General features: G+C 52.8%; 8 protein-coding genes across 8 annotated transcripts; 5 read left to right on the top strand and 3 right to left on the bottom strand.

The window, feature by feature from the left end:
* The first annotated feature begins 490 nt into the window (after window positions 1–490).
* BO82DRAFT_65780 (uncharacterized protein) lies at window positions 491–1,312 on the top strand. Its single transcript, XM_025641442.1, has one exon. It carries the CDS (start codon window positions 728–730, stop codon window positions 1,208–1,210), a length of 483 nt encoding a protein of 160 aa, XP_025492530.1. The 5' UTR covers window positions 491–727; the 3' UTR covers window positions 1,211–1,312.
* Window positions 1,313–3,678: 2,366 nt separating this feature from the next.
* On the top strand, window positions 3,679–5,100 carry BO82DRAFT_364356 (camp independent regulatory protein; the record flags this gene model as incomplete). The annotated part of the gene is made up of 1 exon (XM_025636944.1): window positions 3,679–5,100. The coding sequence occupies one exon, from the start codon at window positions 3,679–3,681 to the stop codon at window positions 5,098–5,100; it is 1,422 nt and encodes a 473-aa protein (XP_025492529.1).
* Window positions 5,101–5,891: 791 nt separating this feature from the next.
* Window positions 5,892–6,992, bottom strand: BO82DRAFT_414032 (uncharacterized protein; the record flags this gene model as incomplete). Its single annotated transcript, XM_025639906.1, has 1 exon — window positions 5,892–6,992. One exon carries the CDS (start codon window positions 6,990–6,992, stop codon window positions 5,892–5,894), a length of 1,101 nt encoding a protein of 366 aa, XP_025492528.1.
* A 1,469-nt stretch (window positions 6,993–8,461) lies between these two features.
* On the bottom strand, window positions 8,462–10,339 carry BO82DRAFT_334266 (uncharacterized protein; the record flags this gene model as incomplete). The annotated part of the gene is made up of 2 exons (XM_025633256.1): window positions 8,879–10,339; window positions 8,462–8,821 (listed from the first exon to the last, which is right to left on the bottom strand). Exons 1-2 carry the CDS (start codon window positions 9,941–9,943, stop codon window positions 8,462–8,464), a joined length of 1,425 nt encoding a protein of 474 aa, XP_025492527.1. The 5' UTR covers window positions 9,944–10,339.
* Window positions 10,340–10,732: 393 nt separating this feature from the next.
* Window positions 10,733–11,542, top strand: BO82DRAFT_65686 (uncharacterized protein). Its single transcript, XM_025641440.1, has 3 exons — window positions 10,733–10,877; window positions 10,930–11,223; window positions 11,382–11,542. The coding sequence occupies exons 2-3, from the start codon at window positions 10,964–10,966 to the stop codon at window positions 11,428–11,430; spliced, it is 309 nt and encodes a 102-aa protein (XP_025492526.1). The 5' UTR covers window positions 10,733–10,877; window positions 10,930–10,963; the 3' UTR covers window positions 11,431–11,542.
* Window positions 11,543–12,987, top strand: BO82DRAFT_65687 (uncharacterized protein). Its single transcript, XM_025641441.1, has 3 exons — window positions 11,543–11,686; window positions 11,806–11,894; window positions 12,188–12,987. The coding sequence occupies exons 1-3, from the start codon at window positions 11,654–11,656 to the stop codon at window positions 12,696–12,698; spliced, it is 633 nt and encodes a 210-aa protein (XP_025492525.1). The 5' UTR covers window positions 11,543–11,653; the 3' UTR covers window positions 12,699–12,987.
* Window positions 12,988–13,276: 289 nt separating this feature from the next.
* Window positions 13,277–18,360, top strand: atrF (ABC drug exporter AtrF; the record flags this gene model as incomplete). Its single annotated transcript, XM_025639905.1, has 3 exons — window positions 13,277–16,975; window positions 17,020–17,409; window positions 17,469–18,360. The coding sequence occupies 3 exons, from the start codon at window positions 13,277–13,279 to the stop codon at window positions 18,006–18,008; spliced, it is 4,629 nt and encodes a 1,542-aa protein (XP_025492524.1). The 3' UTR covers window positions 18,009–18,360.
* Window positions 18,361–21,203, bottom strand: BO82DRAFT_309018 (uncharacterized protein). Its single transcript, XM_025632338.1, has 9 exons — window positions 20,998–21,203; window positions 20,301–20,763; window positions 20,041–20,232; window positions 19,813–19,991; window positions 19,636–19,747; window positions 19,507–19,567; window positions 19,138–19,424; window positions 18,943–19,052; window positions 18,361–18,820 (listed from the first exon to the last, which is right to left on the bottom strand). The coding sequence occupies exons 1-9, from the start codon at window positions 21,057–21,059 to the stop codon at window positions 18,514–18,516; spliced, it is 1,773 nt and encodes a 590-aa protein (XP_025492523.1). The 5' UTR covers window positions 21,060–21,203; the 3' UTR covers window positions 18,361–18,513.
* Between the last annotated feature and the right edge of the window lie 1,070 nt (window positions 21,204–22,273).

Below are 22,273 nucleotides of genomic sequence, written 5' to 3'. Positions count from 1 at the left end.
GTGGTAATTTGATCGAGTCTCATTGGATCTGCGACTTGTAAACGACGTATCCCCCCAAATTTACCTACTCCACGTTACTCCTTCGAGATTCCTTTTTAAAGTCCGTCCTAGGCCCCTTCCCGAGTCTATCCGCCTTTTCCATCGTCCATCACCATTATCACCATTATCATTTTCGATCTTTTTTCTCCCTTCCCAGTGTCCATCACTCGGGTACCTGCCATTAACGCCTCTCGTCTCTCTGGGTCTCATTTAGTTCTTGTCGCATCCTTCGTTTTATCTTCCTCTAACGATCCACTCTTCTTCCTTTTCGTGTAGTTTAATTCTCGCACTGTTCTGCTAGTCAACTCGTGCGCCCTCGTTGCTATCCGTTGTGTCGGGCGAGGCTCGTTGTTTCGTGTTTTGCATCACTCGGAACACGGGGAAGACAAGCAGCAGGTGGGTGGAAGCAAGATAGTTGCGCACAAGGATATCGAACGTCAAAATTAGCTGCTTCAGCTAAGGTTGTGTCCCCCAAGGAGCGAGGTGAAACGGGGTACCTGCTTTTCCCATCCCCGCCGAGTTTGCCTCAATTTCTTCAGTAAGTCAAATCAGTCCGTCAGTCATTCAGTCTCCCCTGAACCAGGATTGAGGACTATGAATTTCCCTTGCCCTCCACTTGCTCGAACTTCCATCCTCTACGCATCATCATTATGTATGGGTTTTGAGTTGAGTTCCTGATTTGGCTGTTATGATCGTTTTTATTGAAGTTGTTATTTTTTTTGTCTATTATTATTATTATTATTATCATTATTTTTACTTCATCTCCCCTTTAAACATCCTCGTGGATGATAATGTCATTAGTGAAAGTCGTGTGTCATCTATTTCATGGTTCCATACTTCCTCCCCAGATGGTATTCTCACTCCTAGACTACTGTCTGCTCTTGCTCTGCTCGATGTTTCTCTCTCTCTCTCTCTCTCTTCCCCTCTGCCTCTCTTGCTCTCCCTCTCTCCCACTGTTCCTTCGCGGCTACTCTGGTTCTCACTTTTCGGTCCATGTAATTTCTACCCAGCCTCATTTTCTCTGGATCCCGTCTCTATTTTTGGTTGTATGAATCATTCAAGTCCTTCCCTTTCCATCGCTGGGGTGGGTTTGCCGTCTAGACTGTCGGGCCTTACCGTCTGGTCTTCGGGGGAGGGAATGAGAGAGGAGCCTGGGAAGAGGAGCAGTTGATGGACCCGCGATGGGCTTCATGGGCCGGGGAGATCCACTGTTGCCAGTCCTCTGGCGGGCTCGTCCTCCTCCTTGGGATCACTAGTTGCACCCACCCCATCCGTCCTTCGTCTCTCCCTCTTTGGTTCTGCTCGGACCTACCAGTCTGGGTCGCCCCCCTCTCTTCCATTTCCCCCCGCTGCATACGCCGGTCGCTCGCTCTCAATGACTATTCTGAGAGTAGAGCGAGCCTGCGCGCGAGGGGAAATGGAAAGAGATTGGGGGAGAGAGGGAAATCTCTCCGGGCTATGGAGACCACTCACTACCTTACAATCCACCGTCCACTGTCCACAACTGTCCTTCCTATCTGTCTGTCTCTTGACTCTTTTAGCAAGAGTAAGACCCCGTCTGGCCGCCGTTTGGCGTTCCCTGCAACACCCGCTCCATACCCGGCTCTGGTCTAGTCTGACTGGCCTTTCCACCCATTCATTATTATTATTATTGCTTGCGATGTTTCCTGGTTTTTCTGATCACCAGGAAGGGGGTGCCGCCTCGATCTTTTCTTATTTTTCTTATTTTTAATTATCCTTCTCGTCGTTTTTTTTCTACTTTTTTTTTTTTTTTTTTTTTTTAATATTTTATCTCACTCCCATTTATTTTTTTGGGCTGAAGGGGGAAAATGAAATTTTTACCCTTCCTATTCTCAATTAAAATAATCGTGGATGATTTTGATTTTATTTTTTTTTTTCCCACTTGACTTTTCTTACCTTTAATCTCTTTCTCTTGGTTCATCCCCCCATAGCCATTACTAAAGCGCTACTCTAAAGAGAGAAGGGGAAACACCAGAGGCAGAGCAAGAGCAAAGCAAAGCAGAGCAGAGCAGAGCAGAGCAGAAGCAGATCTTCTTACTATACCGTACTGGGAGAATCCACCAGTGAATCTGCCAATATTATATCTTTCCCCCGTCTGGGTTACTTTAATTCTATGTCTCTCCCCTGCTGTGATCATCATTATTATTATCATTATCATCATCATCACCATCACCATCACCACCACCACCATCACCAGCGCTCATCTCTATACTACCAAACTACCTCTACTTATACTTGTTTGGTTGTGTTTTAATCTACCTTCCTGTTCTTGTGCTACTAGAGTTGTACGTCTCTTGTCCCTTCTTCCTACCATCGGAACTCAACTACTTCCCCTCCTCACCTTCCACGGAGCATCTGGAACACTTTTTATTCTTGATCTTTATTTGCACGTTCGGCATATTCATGAACATTTTGTTTCATATGGCACCGGTGACCGTTGTGAACTTCAGTGTGGATAGATTGGCTTACATACCTGCTCTGAAACAGGCCTTGCACAGCACAGCAGCAGCAGCAGCTCCTCCAGTGTAAGCTGAGCTGGACTCTCTCTTCGTCTTCGTTTTATCCTGATCAATTTACTCTTCTTTATTTTGTGTGTGTGTGGGTGTGTGTGGGTGTGTTGTGTGCTTCCTTTGCCCTTTTCTCTACTCACACCCTCCCTCTGATCGCTTGATCGCTTGAGCGCTTGATCGCCCATCAATTGAGTTCACCATTCAACCTTGGACCAAGCGACTTAACCTTCCTGTCAAAACGGGCTTCGACTTGCCAGCAGAAAGCTTGGGAATTGCCGCAGCTTGGACTTGGTCAGGTTGGAGAGTCAACCTAGTCAACCTACCTAGTCAACCTACTCCTCGATCCGATCGTTATCCGTGGAACCGCAGCTCCAGTCGACCCAGAAAGTCACTAGGGCCAGACGCTTGCTCTCTCCAGATTCCCACCTTTTTCCACCCTTTCCACCCTTTCCACCTTTCTTTTACGAGGAGTGATTTGAGAAAGGACGGGCCCGTGCTCGCTGTCGATCCGGGTCACTCAAGTCTGGTGGTCCTTAAACTCAAGAAAGAGGGGGATTTTAAACTTGCGCCATCGACCCTTTTCTACGGTTCGCCCGTCGACTGTGAGCTCTTTTCGACTCTCGACTTGTCATTCTCTCCGACTCTTTCCTTTCCTTCTTTGCCCACCAACTGCAAACTGCTTCTACTCTCCCCTCCACCAACTCCCACCACTGCCACCATTCCCCCCGCCTACTCTTCCCTAAAGGTTAATTTCGCCTCCCCCTCCCTGTTTCCTGGCGCTATTACCTTGAAGCTTTGCCATTTTCTGCTTGTGTGTGTGTCTCGCATACAAGGCAAGACAAGACATCAAAGAGTGGAAGCGAGCACAAAGTCCCGAGCGAGTCTTTTGGCAGCTGTTATCCCGAGTTCGTTCCTTTTTTACACTTCAATCTCCTCACGGCTGTTCGTTCCTTTTGTGCTTTGGGAAACCCCGAATTTCCAGTGAGAACATCCCGGTCGACCTAGCCGTGTTGCTGGGAAACCTTGATCTTCGGTGGCCTTAACTTTGATCCGATTTACCTCTTGGACCCCTTTTAACTAGGTTCGAACCTTCAAACAAAGGCAAACAATGGTCAACGGCACCACCACGGTGTTGGAGCCCACCTTTATGGGATATGTTGCAACAACACAGGATGCGCTGATTCTGTTCGAAGCCTGCCTCACAGGCGTCCTGCACCATGTCCCTCGTCGCCCTCACGATCGGGAACGGAGCCATCTCGTTCGCAGCGGTAGCGTCTTCATCTACGAGGAGAATTCGTCGGGGATCAAGCGATGGACGGACGGGGTGACATGGAGTCCTAGTCGGATCCTGGGCAACTTCCTGGTGTACCGAGAGCTGGAGAAGCCCTTCCCGCCAGGCGAGAAGAAGAGAGCGATGAAGAAGGCCAATCGACGCCCGGTGCCGTCGACGCGACCGGGGGAGCCGTATCCGCGACAGGATAGTAACGGAGGCTATTCTCCTTCCTCGACAACCGGGCCTTTTGGCGATAGACCGCATCAGTCCGACGTGGAACGGGCGCTGGTGGGCTCGCTGGTGGATTCGTACGGGTTTAAGGATTCGGGGTTGGTTAAGAAGACGATGAGCGTAACGGTCTCGGGAGTGACGCATCACCTGGTGTCGTATTACAGCGTGGAGGATGTGATCCGAGGGCTGCTGAACCCGCCATCGATGGTCGAATCGCTGAGATATATCCGGCCCCGTGCGGAACTAACGCAGAAGCAAAGCTTCCGGGCCCCCATCGATGATTTGGAAACAGGAGGGCTGGAGAATCCGAATGACCCGTCGCATGCGCTCTACGGTTACCGACCTCACCTGGTTGCGCCTCCAGGCTATGCGATGACGAACTCTCATCCCGAATTCTACATGCACGCGGGGCCCTATGCGGCGACTCATCCGCCCCAGTCCACGCCAATACCGGGATACTCGATGGGAGGATCGATTCCGGCACAATCCGCCCCCAATCCATATCTGCCTGCACCATCCGCCCCTACTCAAATCCCGCAGAAACCGGAGGACTACACGCAGTTCCGACAGCCTTCGTATGGCACCAGTTTTGACGCGCTCGGCCACAACCCTCTATCCTCGTCAATTCCGTCAGTTCTCAACACGGCCATGCCTAGTTCCCTGAGCGACCGCAACCGATCCCATTCCGACCACAGCCCGTCCGCTTACCGCAACTCATCGATATCGTCACGCAGCGTGGCCACGGACGCAACATCGCCGATCGATCCCTCGACTCCTGCTACATACTCGCGGGGCGGGAGTTTCAGTCTGGGACCGCTTGACGGGTCGCACCAGCATCTGGAACAGCGGGGGCTGGGGGGATTCGATCCGGGCATTTCACGTCGGGAGTCGGGCCCTATCCCTACGCCTTATTACACGGGCGGGGACCGACATCAGTATTACGTGGGGGCCACGGCCCCGGGCGCACACGCCGGGTATCCAGTGTCGACGTGGACCACGGCAGCACCCGCGCAACCTCAGATCTGAGTTTTCTTTCGTCTTGTCTCATGTTGTATTCGCTCGTTTAGCCTTCACTTCTCCCTCACCCACTTTTTTTCTATACGGTTTTTTTATTCTCCAGACGGGCGGCAATTTGGGAATAGACTATGCATATATGCTGTGGATGATTACCCGGATGAAGAAATCGCTCTAGAGGAGGTATGGGCGGCTTTTTTTTTTTTCTTTTCTTTCTGATTCCTTTGACTACGATGATACGATGCAGATCAAAATACCTATCTCGTCTTTCTTTTCACTTGTTCACTGGGGTTTTTTGATTTTCTGCGGGGGTTTTCTTCTTTCATGTGGTCATGAGCAATGGGTTGGCTTGGGTGGCATGGTCCAGGGGCGGCTATCTGAATTCATTCTTTGCTTGTTGCTATTGCTATTGTTTTTTGCTGTTGCTGTTGCTGTTGCTGGTTTGATGATGACCAGGCTATCATATTCTTAGTGTTACATGTTACATAAGGGCCAAGGGGTCGTGTACATTGAACCGCAATGATAGGTGCTATCAGCTTGGATTGGTTGTAGATGAATTAGTATTTGCATGTCTAGTTGGTGGTCTGTTCACTTTCCTGGGCACTTCCAAGTTTCACACATATAGTGTGCCGAGAGATATCTATGTTATGTGATAACAGTCATTGTCTTTCATTTCTTCTTTTTGCTAAGTTCTTACAGGCTTCCTGGTTCTTTTGGTTGCATCCAACCACAGTTGGACCCGATCCCTCGAATGATCGATCTCCCTTCGAGCCAGCCAGCTATTCTCAGGGCTCCTCCCCCCATTACCTAGGCGGAGACGGAGTGGCCGTCAGAGCAATCAGCGGAGACCCGATACTACGGAGGGTGACCACACTCAGCGACGGAGTGAGCGGATCCAGCCGATCGATGAGCGGCGAGATCGCATCCGGGCCCTCCTCTTCGTCCCTCAGGAAGATGGTCGTCCGCTCCGGACTCAGCGTGGCCATGCCCGCCCAGAGCGCCCCGATGCCGATGCCAATGCCGCCGCCGTTGGGCCCGGGGGACCCGGCCATCGACGGCGGCGGCGGTCGCGGATACGGTGGCGATGCGCATTGCCGGTCTTCCAGAGTCGTGTCTTCCTCGGGGAACATACTGGGTAGAGGATGATGATCATGGGCGGCGGTTTCCGGTTCCGGGGATTCATCTGATGCAGCGTTCGCATTGGCATTGACCCCCATGACTCCCGGAGATGGGGACTGGGCTTGAGCCACGCCTGCTACACTACGATCCTGCCTACACGCATCTTCAATCCCTTTCCCGTCTGCATCACGCCCACAACTGGGAGTGGAAGTAGAGCTAGGACTAGGACTAGGACTACGAGGCCAACAAACAAACTCCTCCATCAACCGCTCCACCAACCCCTCCTCCACGGGGGGAATCTGTTGCCCCCACCACCGCAACATCTCCGCTTGCCTGGGGTCCGTGAGATCGAGCGTCGTCGTCGTCGTCGTCGGTGTTGTTGTCCCTGGGTGGTGCTGCGAATGCTGCCCGTGCTGGGCCAGCGGGAATCCATACCGCACCATCTCCGCGTGGCCGCCGCCGCTTCCCACCACCCTGGTGATATCCTCGGGATCTTCTGCGGGACCCCTTACCTCGCGATACACCCGCACATACCGAGTTCCGTAGTAGATGGCCCCGAACCCCGTCGGGGCGGTAGGGTGCTGCCGTCGGCGGTGTCGGAAGGTGCGGATGAGGGAATGTTCCTGAGAGGGCCAGGGTATGGGCGTGTTGGGGAGGGGGAGGGTGGGGATGAGGAGGGTGGTGATTGTTGCTGTTGGGGTTGTGGGGGAGGAGTTTGGGGGGAGGAGGAGGTGGTGGTGGTGGTGGTGGCCCGGGGTTGGGGTTGGGGTTGGGGTTGGGGGCATATTTGGGGGTGGTTGTTTTTGGTGGTGTTGCTTGGGTTTGTTTGGATGGATATGATGAACGGTGGGTGGTGGAGGTGGTGTCTTTTATATGGGTTTACGTTGGGGGAATGGGATGGGGGCTTTGATTCTTTGGGGGAGGTTGTACTCTGCATAGGGAGATTGTGGCCATGATGTGTATATGGCCAAGAAGATAGAGGATGTTTAGGTGGTAAGTTACTCTAGGTGGATGGGATTTTGCCTGGGTTGTTTGGTCTTTGAGATAGGGAAGTCTATCGGTCTTTGTGGTTGCGGTCGAGGGACGGTGGATCTCCGGTGTTATCTTTATGTTCTTGCACTCAGTAGTAGTACGGAGTACCTAGTAAGGTGGTTGAGGATATCCATTTAGATCGGATGTTGTGGTTGTAGACTGCTCTCCACCATGATCAGACTGCAGGGGGAGTCTAGATCTCCCGCCTACCCAGTACCATACCACAATAGATCCATCCAACGAGTCAGGTCCATCGATCAATCTCCAGTCGAATCGGAAATACCGAGTAGGTACAGTACAGACTCAGCCCAGTAACTTATCATGGATGAATCGAATCAACGGTGGATCCGAACCAATTCCCAGAACAGGCAGGTCGATTTTCCAACTTGGAACTTTAGCTGTGCTGCGCTACAACTTGTTCTCTGATCCACTTTGCTAGTCTCCACCCGTGCGCAGTGGAGAATCTGCTCTTCGCTAGCCAGGCAGGAGGATGTTGGCCAGTTATCGAGCATTGGATTACTCATTACTCAGGGTGCTGAGTGAGCGGGTGTTTCTTTAGTGGTAACTATTTCGGGTTGATGATACTCTGTCAGAGGGAGGCCCGTACTGTGGATCTTGGGTGATAGCATGATCTTGTTGGTTCGGGAGGTGGGCTTGGATTTTTGGTGATGGGGTGAGAAGCATAGACTGCTACGTACTGCTACGTACTTTCTTCGGGCGCATGCTGTGGCTATCAACTTCTGGTGGCTTGCGAAGGCGCTATGATCGCTGTTGTAGTTGCAGGTTATTGTTGGTGAGGGTCGGGCTTCAGATCTTGAACTTTTTGTGTAGGGGTACAGAGTATTATGCGTGCAGTGACTCAATCCCCTAGAAACTTGCATAACAGCCCGAGGTACATCTTATGTCATATACGATCTATCATTATGAGTGAATGCTCCGTCTATTCAACTCCATGAGCCACACATCCCAGAGACAAACCCCCATGATCCCAAATCCCACTCAAGACCCAACCTTCCGTCGTAGGCGCGACGCCGCTGTTGGCGAGGGCGAAGCCCTATCCCGCCCGCGGTTCGAATCTGCCGCTGCGTGGTGCTGGGTTTGGGAAGGTGAAAGAAAGGGGGGTCTGGGGGTTCTCCCCCAGGACGCTGCCCTAAAACAATAGTCTGGGTATATCATGCTGTTCAATGTTGGGACGAACAAGGCCTCCCAAATGCAAACTTAACTAGCCACTCTGGCCCTGACTACGGTCGCTCTGACCTCGACTGCTCCGACGACTTTGGCGCATGTTCTTACGCTCCACTGTTGTCCCCCGGATTGTGGTCAGTTCGGACGCCACCTGTGTATGCTGCGTGCTCTGGTCGTTGTCCAACAACAGCCGCATGGTGAACGACCCCGGGTCGAAGCCCGCCATCGAAGGCACGGCAGCCTGGTCCAGTGCCGTCCTCCTCGCCAGCTCCCAGGCAGCATTGGCCGGAGTGGGGATCTTGGCCACGCCCCCGAGCGGATCGATCATCGTCAAATCACGCGTCACGTCTCGTCGGAGCTCATTATCGTCTTGGAATATCCCGCCGTCCGGGGAGATCTAACCTGCTTAGCCACCACATTCGACGCGCAGCCCCACCCGGGGGGATATACCTACCCCCGTAGAGAACTTCCGTCCCGGCATATGAACATAGTCATCGAAGGAACTCTCCAGAGCCGCAAAGTTGAACCCCCGGTTCGGAGTGACCGGCTCGAACCGCTGGCCGACCTGCACTCGAAAGTCCACCGGCCGTCGTCGCACGGGCTGGTAGCGTGGCAACCCCAACCACAACCCGGGATAACTGCAAACCCAGCTCTGCAGCACCGGCTCGATCTCCAGCGCGAACTGCACCCGGCTCTCCGCGCGTGGTTTCTGGATCAACATGGCGAAGGTGAACTCCCGCGGAAGCCCCGACCGCTGCAGCGTGTTCTCCTCCAGGGACCAGACGATCTCGCCGGCTTCGACGTCGTACTCGCGACCGCGGGGGCTCCTCCGCGACCGGACGGACCCCTGGATGCGCATCATCTCGTACCGCTTGTACCGGCCGTTGATGCCCCCGCTCGGCGAGAGACTGGCGATCAGCGGCAGGTCGGCGACCCCCAGTGACCCGCTGAGGCTGTAGTTCCACTGCATGGTCTCCGGAGACACCGCGCCGTAGAGGAGGTGCGGCGCGTGCATCAAGAATCGAGGGCTGTACCGGGCCCGGGCCGCTGCCCCGGAGGATGGGGAGTCCCGACCCCCGTGGACGGACGCGCGGATGGTCGCGGCTTTGAAGCGGTGCGACAGGGTGTTGGGCGAGTGGAAGACGAAGGTCACCCCGAGGAAGTCCACATGGTCGGCATCTTGATTGGAGACGGCCGGGCTGGAGTAGTATCCGTGCTGGAGGCGCTGTACTCGCGCGGTGATGTATGCGTCCCCCGGGAGATGACGCTCGTAGATGCACGCCCCGTTGATGAGAAGACGAGGGTTGATGAGGTTGGGATCGGGCAGCGCTGGATCGGAAGGCGTCTTCGTCTTGTCGGGGGGCTGAGGGGCCGGGGGGCGAGAGGACGACGGCGGTGCTGCTCCAACGGGCTGTTGCAACGAAGCTGGAGAACGATCGATGGTCACCATCGCCACGGTGGGAGATTTCATCGTAGAGGATGCTGCTTTGGCGCTGTTACCATCAGCCTGAATACCCATCACGAGGTTGCCTGTATCGGACCTCCATGGGCACTTTCATGAAAAGTAGATCGAGAGACCCCCCGGAAAACTGGGGTTCAGATCGAGTACGTGGGAATCTGGGGTAGAACGCATTGTGAAAGCCATGATCATAGACAAGGAGGGAGAGTGATCAATGACGACAACGCTGGCGACCGATGGATGCGGCTTTATCAGGTGAGGAGAGGCAGGCAAGTCAGATGAGGCGATGCGATAGTTAACGACCAGCAGGCGTCGGCTGCCAGTATGGGCGCCGGCGGAATCAGTCGACGCTTAAGTCGAGCGAGTACAGGAACCAGAGCATGTCAGCTGCTGTTCCTGACCGTGTCTGAGTCTTGCGACCGACGAGAATCTACTTACCGGTTGGTTGCCGGTACACTGGTGGGTGATTTGGGTGGATGAGGCTGATCCCGTCACGGTTACTCAACAATGCTTAGCTGTCCCTTCTCGGCTGATTTAACTACTTAGCCTGTACTACCTAACACATCTTCCGACCGTCATACGCTCCACATGAACTCGAGATCTCTTGAGACTGGGATAGAGACAACTGCCTATAATCTCACAAAAGTGAACCCTGACTCCTGAAACCATAATGCATTATATACCGATGGTCTATACTTGTCGGAAGGCCGGACTATAACGCCCATGTTATACCGCACAAAGTGCCGAATCCACCGGTTCCACATTCACACGTGGGTTGTCGTATCAGCTGTTGGCTCACCTTGGCAAGCACTAACTGTGATGCTGTTAGACCTGGCAATCATGAGCGACAAAAGCAGACATTCTGGCAAAAGGCGTCTTGTGAAGCTGTGCTGATAGCTACAAATCACGACAAGATGACAACACACCAGGTTTCAAAAAGATTAGCGTCCGACGAGGCATGCTGTCTGTCCTGAGGGTGTAGACACACATTTGGGTGAGTCCAGGCCGAATGCTTGCACATCTACCTGATATGGCTGACTGGCCAGCGGATGGAACGTTGTGCTTATCTGGTCATAGAATATGACTGGCGCTTGGTTATCTTTATCTTCTCGACAGCTTTACTATCCCATCCTTCTAGTGCTTCTCGCGGCCGTGGCGTGTCGCAGCCGAATGCGGGGTCGGAGAGTGATACGGTATACACGAGTCGGCATGTACTTCTGTCGGCCAGAAGGAATTGTTTCATCCGCCGTTCACATACCCGACTCCTCCCGAACCAGTGTGGTTAAGCAGGATGCATGCAGGCTGCGCAGGGTTGTGCATTCAATGGTGCTGTTCGTCATGTAGGTTACTTGTCAGCTGGTCGTCTTCTATCCATCGCAGACCGTTGTTGCCGCGGGCGCAATTCACTCTTGCTTGAGTTAGAGCGGTGTGGCCATGCACCCAAACATGGGCAGAGTGTGCTGGCTTTTTGTGAATATGACTGATCATCGGCTTACAGATCCAGAAAACAGAACGGGGATTCGGTTCTGGAAATATCGGAGTTATGATGCTGACTGACTGACTCGGGAACCAACCAGCGATCCGCATAACGACCAAGCTGTATTACTAATGCCACCACAGCTTTGCTCGACCAATCCTGACCTTTTAACGAACCAGCCAGTGTGGAGCCCAGGGGAGATCCACCGGATGCCCGGCAAGCACTAGACGGAGAGGAAGAGGAACGAGAGTCATCATTGCCTCATTTCGGTTGGGTCCGAACTGGACAGGGAGATGGTGATATGGAAGTCCATCGAAACTCGCAAGGTGAGTGAAGGGGATACTCTAACTTAATGAAAATTACTATACTCTACGTGCTCACAGTGGGCTCGAAGTTCTTGGCCCTGATCCGTGGGCTGGAACATTTGGCTAACCATGTCGACTAGCGGCTCGGCAGATTCCTGGCTGACATCCGGGCAACTGGCAGCCTGCAGAAGACCTATATGATCCTTCACAGTCGAGCACTACTGAGTCGGTATGTACTATTCGGCTCCGATGAATGGGTTGCCTTCCACTCCTAGTAGCATCCATCATGGACCTGTACTGTACCATTGTAGTGTCAAGAGTGACCGAGTCATACTAAACTCGCTAGGATGCGAGGAGGATGCATACAACATACACCGGGCATGTGAGAATGGCTACCTAGTCCAGTTGATAGGGAGAGGACTGACTGACTGTTTGCAGCCAAAATGGGCAATCCATCTTATCACCTGTGACGGGCACCATGAATGGAAAATGAAAGGATGGAACCTGACTAACCGAAATCAGACCCCGATCTGAGTTGTTGTCCGTCGTAAGCAGCCCATTAATAATCCTTGAGAGGAATATGAATTCCGGTGAAATGAGCTTGCCTAGTGAATTTCGGTGTGCCCAGCGACCAGGCACGGATGACCCGATCAGGCCAATCAGCAGCACGGATGACAAAACCCGACGAGTTTTTAGCAGCTTATGTCCGGTCGAACTTTTTCATGCTTCACCCGTCCACTCTTCGGGTCCAGCCGATCTTGAATCAGATACCTTGCCCTTCGTCCAATCCTTTTCCCTCCTGATGACATCCACCGCGCTCATCCTGACTCATTTCGACTCTGGAATTTCCTTTCCTTCCCTTCTCGCCCCCCTCGCGCTTCTTTCCCATCCTTTTTTTGCAGCTGCGTTACCCGCGCTGCCAGCAGCCACCATCGATCCACAGTTCGGTTGGCGTCTTCCTCCACCCTCCACCTCGTTTCATCCTCTGATTGCAGCCTCGCTGGAGCAGACCCTGTTCTTTCTCCACGGCTAGAAGATTCTTACAAATCCACCAGAAATTTTTTCCCTGTGAAAGGTGGCCCACACGGAGTTAATCAGCGCAGACTCGCGGCTTTTAACCATGATGCAACGACCTCCATCGGCAGCCCCTCCTGGCTCTTCCCTATTTATAAAGCTTCTTTTGTCTTTCTTGCGTGGGTGATCCCCATTGCGTTTCTCATTCTATAGACCCTCTCCCCTCATCTTCGCAGGTGTATGTTGGTGAGAGCTCCCGCAGCTATCATTCAAGTGCCTGGCCTCTTATATAACCTTTCTAATTACATTACCTTCTTTCTTTTCTCGACTCATTCCGGCTGTAGCCCCGGCTATACATATTAACTCGCATATATCCCGAGTTACACGATTCGGTATTACTATTTTTACTTTTACGTTCTTTTAATATCTATCCGTTTGACGCGCATTTGTCCCATTTCAATTGACGCCTGTGGAATTTGATTACGGTTTCGGCTCGATTCCTTGGACTTCTTAGCACCTTGATTGCTTTGACCCCTCAACCACAGACAGGCTCCGAAAGCGCACCTCGATTTGCCTGCGAGGAAAAACAAATCAATTATGTCCAACACCACGGCCGAGGGAAGTCGGCTGCCGGGCGACTTGCAAGAAATCCCGACGTTGACGAATGAAACCCGGTCCGATGGCCACGAGGCAAGCCACGACGTGCCCCACGTCGTCGCCTCCGATTCATCCCTGTCGACTAGTGATAGCGAGACATCCCGAGAGGGCCACTGGGGAGAGCGGGGCACTGAACCCGTCTCTCGTCGCGGGGCGATGGAGGATTTGGAGGAGATGAGACGGGAGCTGACCAGGCTTAGTCTGCATCGTACTCGTTCCGTCAAAGGCGACGCCCAGCGACGCCGCTCGAAGGCTTCTCGCGCCGATGAAGAGAAGGCGCTGGAAGGCGACGGACTCTCCGGCTCGACTGAAGGCGACTATGGCGCATTCGACCTGGGCGAATTCCTGATGGGTGGTCACCTCGAACGACGCACAACAGCTGGCGAGCCGGCGAAGAAAGTCGGTGTCGTTTTCAAGAACGTCACCGTCAAGGGTATCGAGACTGGTGCCTCCTTCGTCCGCACTCTTCCCGATGCTGTCATTGGAACCTTTGGCCCCGATTTGTACAAAATCATCTGCAGGTTTGTCCCGCAGCTCCAGTTCGGTCGCAAGCCTCCAGTGCGGGACTTGCTTCATGATTTCACGGGCGCGGTTCGCGAAGGTGAGATGATGTTCGTTCTGGGTAGACCAGGCGCCGGCTGTTCCACCTTCTTGAAGACGATTGCCAACGACCGAGGCGCTTTTGCCGGCGTCGAAGGTGAAATCAGGTACGGTGGTATGTCGGCTGAGGAACAGCACAAACACTTCCGTGGTGAGGTCAACTACAACCAGGAAGATGATCAACACTTCCCGAACTTGACTGTTTGGCAGACCTTGAAATTCTCGCTGATCAACAAGACGAAGAAGCATGACCGGGACAGCATTCCCGTCATTATCGACGCTCTGTTGAAGATGTTTGGTATCTCTCACACGAAGAACACAGTCGTCGGAAACGAATACGTCCGCGGTGTCTCTGGTGGTGAGCGTAAACGTGTCAGTATCGCTGAGACTTTGGCAACGAAATCCTCGGTCGTTTGCTGGGACAACTCAACCCGTGGTTTGGATGCCAGCACTGCCTTGGATTACGCCAAGTCACTCCGAATCATGACCGACGTCAGCAAGCGCACCACATTCGTCACTCTATACCAAGCCGGAGAGAGCATTTACGAGCTCATGGATAAGGTAATGGTGATCGATTCCGGACGCATGCTCTACCAGGGACCCGCCAGCGAGGCTAGAGAGTACTTTGAGAACCTCGGCTTTGCTTGTCCGGACGGATCGACCACGGCCGATTTCCTTACTTCCCTGTGCGATGTCAATGCCCGTCAATTCCAGCCAGGTCGTGAGGCGTCTACTCCCAAGACTGCGGAGGAGCTCGAAGCGGTCTTCCGCCAGAGCAGTGCTTACAGGCGAATCTTAGATGATGTCGCTGGCTATGAGAAGCAGCTCCAGGACACCAACTGCGAGAACACTCGTCGCTTCCAGAAGTCCGTCGCTCAATCCAAGAGTAAAACCGTCTCTAAAAAGTCCCCTTACACTGTGTCTCTGGTTCGACAGGTTACTGCATGTGTGCAGCGTGAGTTTTGGCTGTTGTGGGGTGACAAGACATCACTCTACACCAAGTACTTCATCATCTTGTCCAACGCTCTTATCGTCTCCTCTTTGTTCTACGGAGAATCTATGGATACCAGCGGCGCTTTCTCGCGTGGTGGTGCTCTGTTCTTCTCTATTCTGTTCCTTGGCTGGTTGCAATTGACGGAATTGATGCCTGCGGTCAGTGGACGTGCCATCGTCGCACGCCACAAAGACTATGCATTCTACCGTCCTTCTGCTGTGTCTATCGCTCGTGTTGTCGTGGATTTCCCGGCAATCTTCTGTATGGTCGTTCCTTTCACCATCATCGTCTATTTCATGGCTGGGTTTGATGTGGACGTGTCTAAGTACTGGATCTACTTCCTGTTCGTGTACACCACCACGTTTTGCATCACCTCAATGTATCGCATGTTCGCGGCGCTGTCCCCGTCAATCGACGATGCCGTTCGCTTCAGTGGTATCGCCTTGAACGTGTTGGTCTTGTTCGTTGGCTATGTCATCCCCAAACAGTCCCTCATCGATGGGTCTATTTGGTTCGGATGGCTTTTCTACGTCAATCCGCTCTCTTACAGTTACGAAGCCGTGCTTTCCAACGAATTCGCCAATCGTGTAATGGACTGTGCTCCTTCGATGCTGGTTCCCCAAGGTCCAGGCATTGACTCTAGATACCAAGGATGCGCTCTGACTGGTTCTGAATTGGGTTCGACAACCGTTCAGGGAAGCAGTTACATCCAAACGACTTACCAGTTCACTCGCCACCATCTATGGCGTAATTTTGGTGTTGTCATTGCTTTTACCGTCCTCTATATCTTGGTCACCGTGTTTGCAGCCGAAATCCTTTCGTTCGTTGGTGGCGGAGGTGGTGCGTTGGTGTTCAAGCGCTCCCGCCGTGCTAAACAGCTCAAGGCGCAGGCTAATAAGGGCAACGACGAAGAGAAGATGCAAATCCCGGGCCAGGGACAGTCTCATTCGGGTGCAAACAGTGAAACCTTCAACCGTATCTCGTCGAGCGACCGGGTGTTTACTTGGTCCAACGTCGAGTATACCGTGCCTTATGGTAATGGAACTCGGAAGCTTCTGAACGGCGTCAATGGTTACGCTAAGCCTGGACTCATGATTGCCCTTATGGGTGCATCTGGAGCGGGTAAGACGACGCTCCTCAACACTTTGGCCCAACGCCAAAAGATGGGTGTTGTGACGGGTGATATGCTTGTTGATGGCCATCCTCTGGGCACGGACTTTCAACGTGGTACTGGTTTCTGTGAGCAAATGGATCTTCACGACAACACCGCCACAATCCGCGAGGCTCTCGAATTCTCGGCTCTCCTCCGTCAGGATAGGGATACTCCTCGTCAGGAGAAAATCGATTACGTCAACCAGATCATTGACCTTCTTGAGCTAGAGGAGATCCAGGATGCTATTATCGGTTCTCTCAATGTCGAGCAGAAAAAGCGGGTGACCATTGGTGTGGAGTTGGCCGCGAAGCCCAGTCTGCTTCTTTTCCTTGATGAACCCACCAGTGGTCTGGACAGTCAAGCGGCGTTTTCCATTGTGCGATTCTTAAAGAAGCTCTCGCAGGCAGGACAGGCTATCGTGTGCACCATTCACCAGCCTTCGTCCATGCTGATCCAGCAATTCGACATGATCCTGGCCTTGAATCCTGGTGGTAACACCTTCTACTTTGGCCCCGTTGGTCATGAGGGCCGCGATGTGAAGAACTACTTTGCTGATCGTGGAGTCGTTTGCCCTCCGTCTAAGAACGTTGCGGAGTTCATTCTCGAAACGGCTGCAAAGGCTACCAAGAAGGATGGCAAGACTTATGACTGGAATGAAGAATGGCAGAACTCGGAGCAGAACCAGAAGATTCTGGACGAGATCAAGGCTATCCGGGAGGAGCGCAGCAAGATCCCCCTTCCCGAGTCGGGTACTACGTACGAATTCGCAGCTCCAGCCATGACGCAGACCTACCATCTCATGATGAGAATTTTCCGCCAGTACTGGAGAGATCCCTCATACTACTATGGAAAGTTGTTTGTCAGTGTCATCATCGGTATCTTCAACGGTTTCGTAAGTATTTCTCGATCAATTCAACTCCAAACCCGCACTAACAGTTGCAGACCTTCTGGATGCTGGGCAACTCCATCTCTAGCATGCAAGACCGCATGTTCTCGACTTTCCTGATCATTCTTCTCCCGCCCATTGTTCTGAACAGTTTGGTCCCGAAGTTCTACATGAACCGTGCCCTTTGGGAAGCGCGCGAATACCCCAGCCGTATTTATGGCTGGTTCGCCTTCTGTACCGCCAACATCATCTGCGAGATTCCAATGGCGATCGTGTCCGCTCTGATTTACTGGCTCCTGTGGTACTACCCGGCCGGTTTCCCCACCGATTCCAGTAACGCGGGCTACGTCTTCCTCATGTCGATGCTCTTCTTCCTCTTCCAAGCCAGCTGGGGTCAATGGATCTGTGCCTTTGCCCCCTCCTTCACCGTCATCTCCAACGTACGCCCTCTCCCCCACCCCGCCTTCTGCTTCTAGCCTCCATCTAACATACAAACCAGGTCCTCCCCTTCTTCTTCGTCATGACCAGTCTGTTCAACGGTGTCGTCCGCCCGTACTCCAACTACCCGGTGTTCTGGAAATACTGGATGTACTACGTCAACCCGGTGACCTGGTGGCTCCGCGGCGTGATCTCGGCCGTCTTCCCCACCGTCACCATCGAGTGCTCCTCCACGGAGACCACCCACTTCAACCCCCCGTCCGGCCAGACCTGCTCCAGCTACGCCGGCGACTGGGTCTCCAGCGTCGGCAACGGCTACCTCGCCAACCCGAGCGCCACCTCGGACTGCCAATACTGCCCCTACGCCAACGGCACGCAGTACATGCACACGCTGAATGTGCACGACGGCGACAAGTGGCGCTGCTTCGGCATCTTCCTGGCCTACGTGATCATCAACTGGGCCCTCGTCTACTTCATGATCTACTGCGTGCGCGTCCGCGGGTGGTCGTTCGGTCTGGGCTTTGTGTTCTCCGCGTTCGGCAAGCTGATCGGTGGCATCAAGGGCCTGTTCACCAAGAAGAACAAGAGCGAGAAGCGGTGAAGGGAATTGATCTGCAAGCTTGCTGTCGGGCTTCTTAGGCTTTTGATGGCTGTTTTATGGTGATCCCTTATGATGTCACGTGCCATGTGATTTCGGTCGGTGGTGGCCTGGGAGTTCCCTTTTCTCTCTGCAGGCACGGTTCTATGCCCGGTCTTTTTCATGCCTTGGGGTATCAACATTTATCTTAGGTACTATTATATCAAATGGGGATAATTCGGGTAAAAGAAGAGAAGTATCTAGACGGCATTTTTGCCATGCATCAGCGCGCGTCTTTGTGGTCGAGGGATTTTATTCTTAATTCTATAATTTCTGGGTTTAGAGATAGAAACTCCCGCTGGGAAGGAATTTACATAATACTAGTATGTGCCATTCTTGTTAATATCGTGCTGAAACATTGCAAGATCGTAATCTCATGAAGCTAGACAGGTGCCGAAAACGGATTTTAATCTCCCCTTTCTGTGGGGAAGGATTATAGGCTCAAGTCTCCAACTCGAAGCATCCCTAATCAACCTTCCGAGAAGAACCACGGCTTCCGCCCTCCGTAGTAGTATCGCCCCGGCACACGCATCGGCACGGGCACTGTCCCCGCAAACAAGTCCATCAAGCCGCCGCCTGTCCCCTCGTCGTTCCGTGTTGGTGGCGGTGCCTGCGAGGGAGAAGCACTGCTGCTGCTGGTGCTGCTGGTGCTGCTTTTCCCACCAGCGTCTGACTTGTTACGCGGATTCTCCAAAACGGGGACCAGGACCCCGCACTCCCAATTGCGACAGTTGAGTTTGGGCTGTTTGGTGGTGCGATCGAGCACGAGACGTCCCCTGGATTTGATGCACATTCTGTATCAGCGACCGAAATTTTTTTTTTTTTTTTTTTTTCTTTCCGTTCTTGACAGAGGGGGATGGGGCGAGGGAAGGACAGGAGGTCAAGGTTTGCGGCATACCATGCACTTTCTGACAGATTTGCACTTCCGACATACGCCCACGCTCGACATAGATGGCTCTTACCCTGCGATGCGAGCGGGATGGGTTCATCGGGGCGGACGTAGAGTATCTATTTGCGTCGTGTTTATTTAGCTTAAACTATGTCTGATTTTTGCGAGGCAATGGGGAAATGTGCAGGTCTGATGGGATATTACCTTATTATGCATCAACATTCCGCGGCGTTGGCTCTCGCAGTCGCGGAGGACGTGGCGCGGGAACTTGGCGCCTTCGTACCATCTGGACTGGAAGCAGACCGTGCCCGCGCAGTTGGGCCCGCCCTTGGAGGCAGCGACGGTGGCTTGCGAGGGGAAGTAGACGCGGAGCCGGTCGTCTTTCCATTCTGAGGCTGTGTGGTGGGGGACGAGGGTGGTGGGGTCGGTGAGGTGTCTTGCGGGGGAGGTTTTGGACGTGCGGAGGGTTAGGTCGGTTATTCCGCTGTCTCCTGTTGATTTTAGAGGTTTGGTTAGTTCTTGGGTTAAGGGCGGAGGGGGTTCTGGCTGAGGAGGGATGGAAAGTGAACGAACCCTGGGAGGCGAGGTATATGGATCTGAGGAAGTCGTCGGTGAGAGATCCGAGGGAGGATGTCTGTTGCGGTTATTTTGGTTAGATGATTGGAAGTAATGATACGTAGGACGCCATAGGAGTGCACTTACGACAAAGTCGATGTTCAATGGTTTGGACGTGCGCAGACCCATGCGTTCTACTGCACGCCCAAGACCGCAGTAGCCCGTGCGCTCCCACGCAATTCCTGTATGTGCGCCCCCGCTTGTTGTGTGCAGTTAGTCGATGATCGGAGTGTTGTTTTGGCATGCTGGGCTGAGTCTCCTTACATTGTATGGACAAATGCATAATTGGCAGTCTTCGCGAAGTCAAAGCTCTTCAGCTTCGCAATGATGTTCTCATGTAGAGTGCAGGCTTTCAGAAAGTATACCAAATCTTCATAGAATGCCGTCGTAGGACACTCCTGCTTCTCAACGTCGATTTTCGGAAGGTCGATCAGGAAGACGCTCTGTATGTCAGATTAGCTGCGCCAAAGAAAAACATGCCATGTATCATACATTTTCCATGACCCCGTTCATCTCGCCCCAGTCATAGTTGGTCAGGTTGGCGGTTGGCACTGCGATTCGAACATATGTAGGATGGAAAAGTAGCATCAGCTTCGAATGCATGCAGTTCACCTGGCCATCCATCGGAGGAAAGCAAAGTCGCACATTGCGTAGGGCTGCTGCCTCTGATTCATACTGGCGTTTCTTGGGAGAAATCAGTTCACAGGGGACACTACGTGAAATCGTCGAAAGTTTGACCGATGGTTACTCACAGTCGCATCGTCCTTGGCTTGCATCACCAGGAGAAAGCGTGTGCTTCTTGTGTCAGTCTTGGAGAATAGCCAGTCCAAATCCCACATAAACGAGCTCAATACTGCTAATTCTAGATCGGACTTTTGCAACACCTCTTCGATTTTGATATCATCGCCCTGTCGTGGAAAGCCAGACGCCCATGTCTTTTTGACCACGCCTTCCGGATATTGCAGAGGTGAGGATGTCAGCGCACTGGCACTGGCGATGGTGACACTCGCGTTTTGGCTGCCCTGGACGGGCTTGCTCACACGAGGGGTGGGAGCCGCTTCAATCTTTGAGGATTTGGATTCACGCTCGTTGAGTGATGATGTGTCGTCAGCTTTCCGTTTCGCAAGTCGCGCAAGACGCTCTTGTTCCATCTGTTTCCGATCGAGCCCAAAGATACCGATCGGCCTAGCTGGTTCAGCTTGAGTGGCATCATTCCTGACAGTCGTTGTCGAGGAAGCAGCAGAAGTCCGGCTCGCGCTGGCTTGCTCTGTAGCTGTTTGGAGAGCTCCCGAAGGCTGGCTTGATACACCCAGCATGGATGCCGCAATAGCTCTCTTCATATCATCATCATCATCATCATCATCATTGTCCTCGTCATCGTCCAGGTTGATCAGTGAAGGGGGATTTGGGGTCAGATCTGTGCTGGTTTCCCGGATCGTTGGCGGGGACGCAGAGGAGGGATCCTGAGCTGCTTTGGACTCCTGCAAGGAGAGCGCGATGGCTCGCTTCATGTCCTCATCTTCTTCATCGTCGGTCTCCGACCCTATGACAGACCTTGATTTCGGACAGATGGGCACCACATCATTGTCAGATTCCGACTCAGTTTCACCGGTCAGATCGACGACGGCCTGTTGACGGCGTCGGGATGGCGGTTCATCCGCAGAGTTCCTGATGCCCACTAAAGACGCAGCGATTGCTGCTCGAAGGTCTGCATCGTCGCCGTCGTCCGAGTGCATTTTGTGTAGTCGTGGAATTGGACACAAGTCAAGTATGAAGGGGGTGGAGATAGTAATTTAGCGTTTACTTCTGCGGCGGCTGCATTACCGAAACGAGTGTTGTAGTTGGTGTTGTTTACCCAAGGTTGAGGTTACTTTGAGTATGGATCCCGCCAGAGCTGGGGCTGAGTTCACTCTGTGGCAGTTTATATGCTCTAAAGAGGAGTGTATCAGATCAAAGTATTTTAAGGCAATAGTCAGAGGTGGCAGATGGTGATGGGGAAAGTTGATGAGCGTTTAACAGGATGCTGGCTGGGAACCTCTCGCCGCCAGCACGTGACCAGGCTGACGGAGGGCCGAGAGACAATGTCTTTTTACCTCACCCTCACTTTCACTGCATTACTAGTCTATGCTGCTCCCTACAAAGAAAACACTTGCTTTGGGGCACATTTCACTAACTATAGTATAATGGTGATGTTCATCCACTCGGCGCGAGTTGCCATAACCGAAAATGCAAGCCACAGACAACTCCATGATGCTCTTAATGAATGATTTTCGTCTAAGGCTGCGCTCTAGACCTTAGGATCACTAGACCCAATGATGAATCATAGTGCTTTGTTGATAGTTGACTAACCGATACCATACCAGTTTAGAGCCAGTCTTTGAAGTTCAATCCTCCAGGACACATTGTCTCATTGAACAACCGTTCTCACAGAGTGCAGACTGGCTCTTTCCGCCAGTTCAGCCCTTCTTAAATCCTTAACAGCCAGGTTGCAATTTCAGTTGGCGTGCGCATACCGACTCAATGCTCTTGACACTTCATCTGGTTTGTCTCACTTCCTCCAACTCTAGCTGGAGCATATTGGTTTGTTGGAGGAACCAGAGAATCAAATCCCGAAGACAGAAGAGAAACCTCCACGCGTTCAACCCGAAAATCGGAGACGGGTGTGAACCATGTGGAACAGCCACGGCTTCAAGTCAGCATAGCAGTTGCTGCCTTCGACCCTACT

This window comes from Aspergillus uvarum (assembly GCF_003184745.1).
Source record: "Aspergillus uvarum CBS 121591 unplaced genomic scaffold BO82scaffold_23, whole genome shotgun sequence".
In the NCBI taxonomy this organism is placed as follows: Eukaryota; Fungi; Ascomycota; class Eurotiomycetes; order Eurotiales; family Aspergillaceae; genus Aspergillus; species Aspergillus uvarum.
This window is presented reverse-complemented; position numbering and strand designations above follow the sequence as displayed.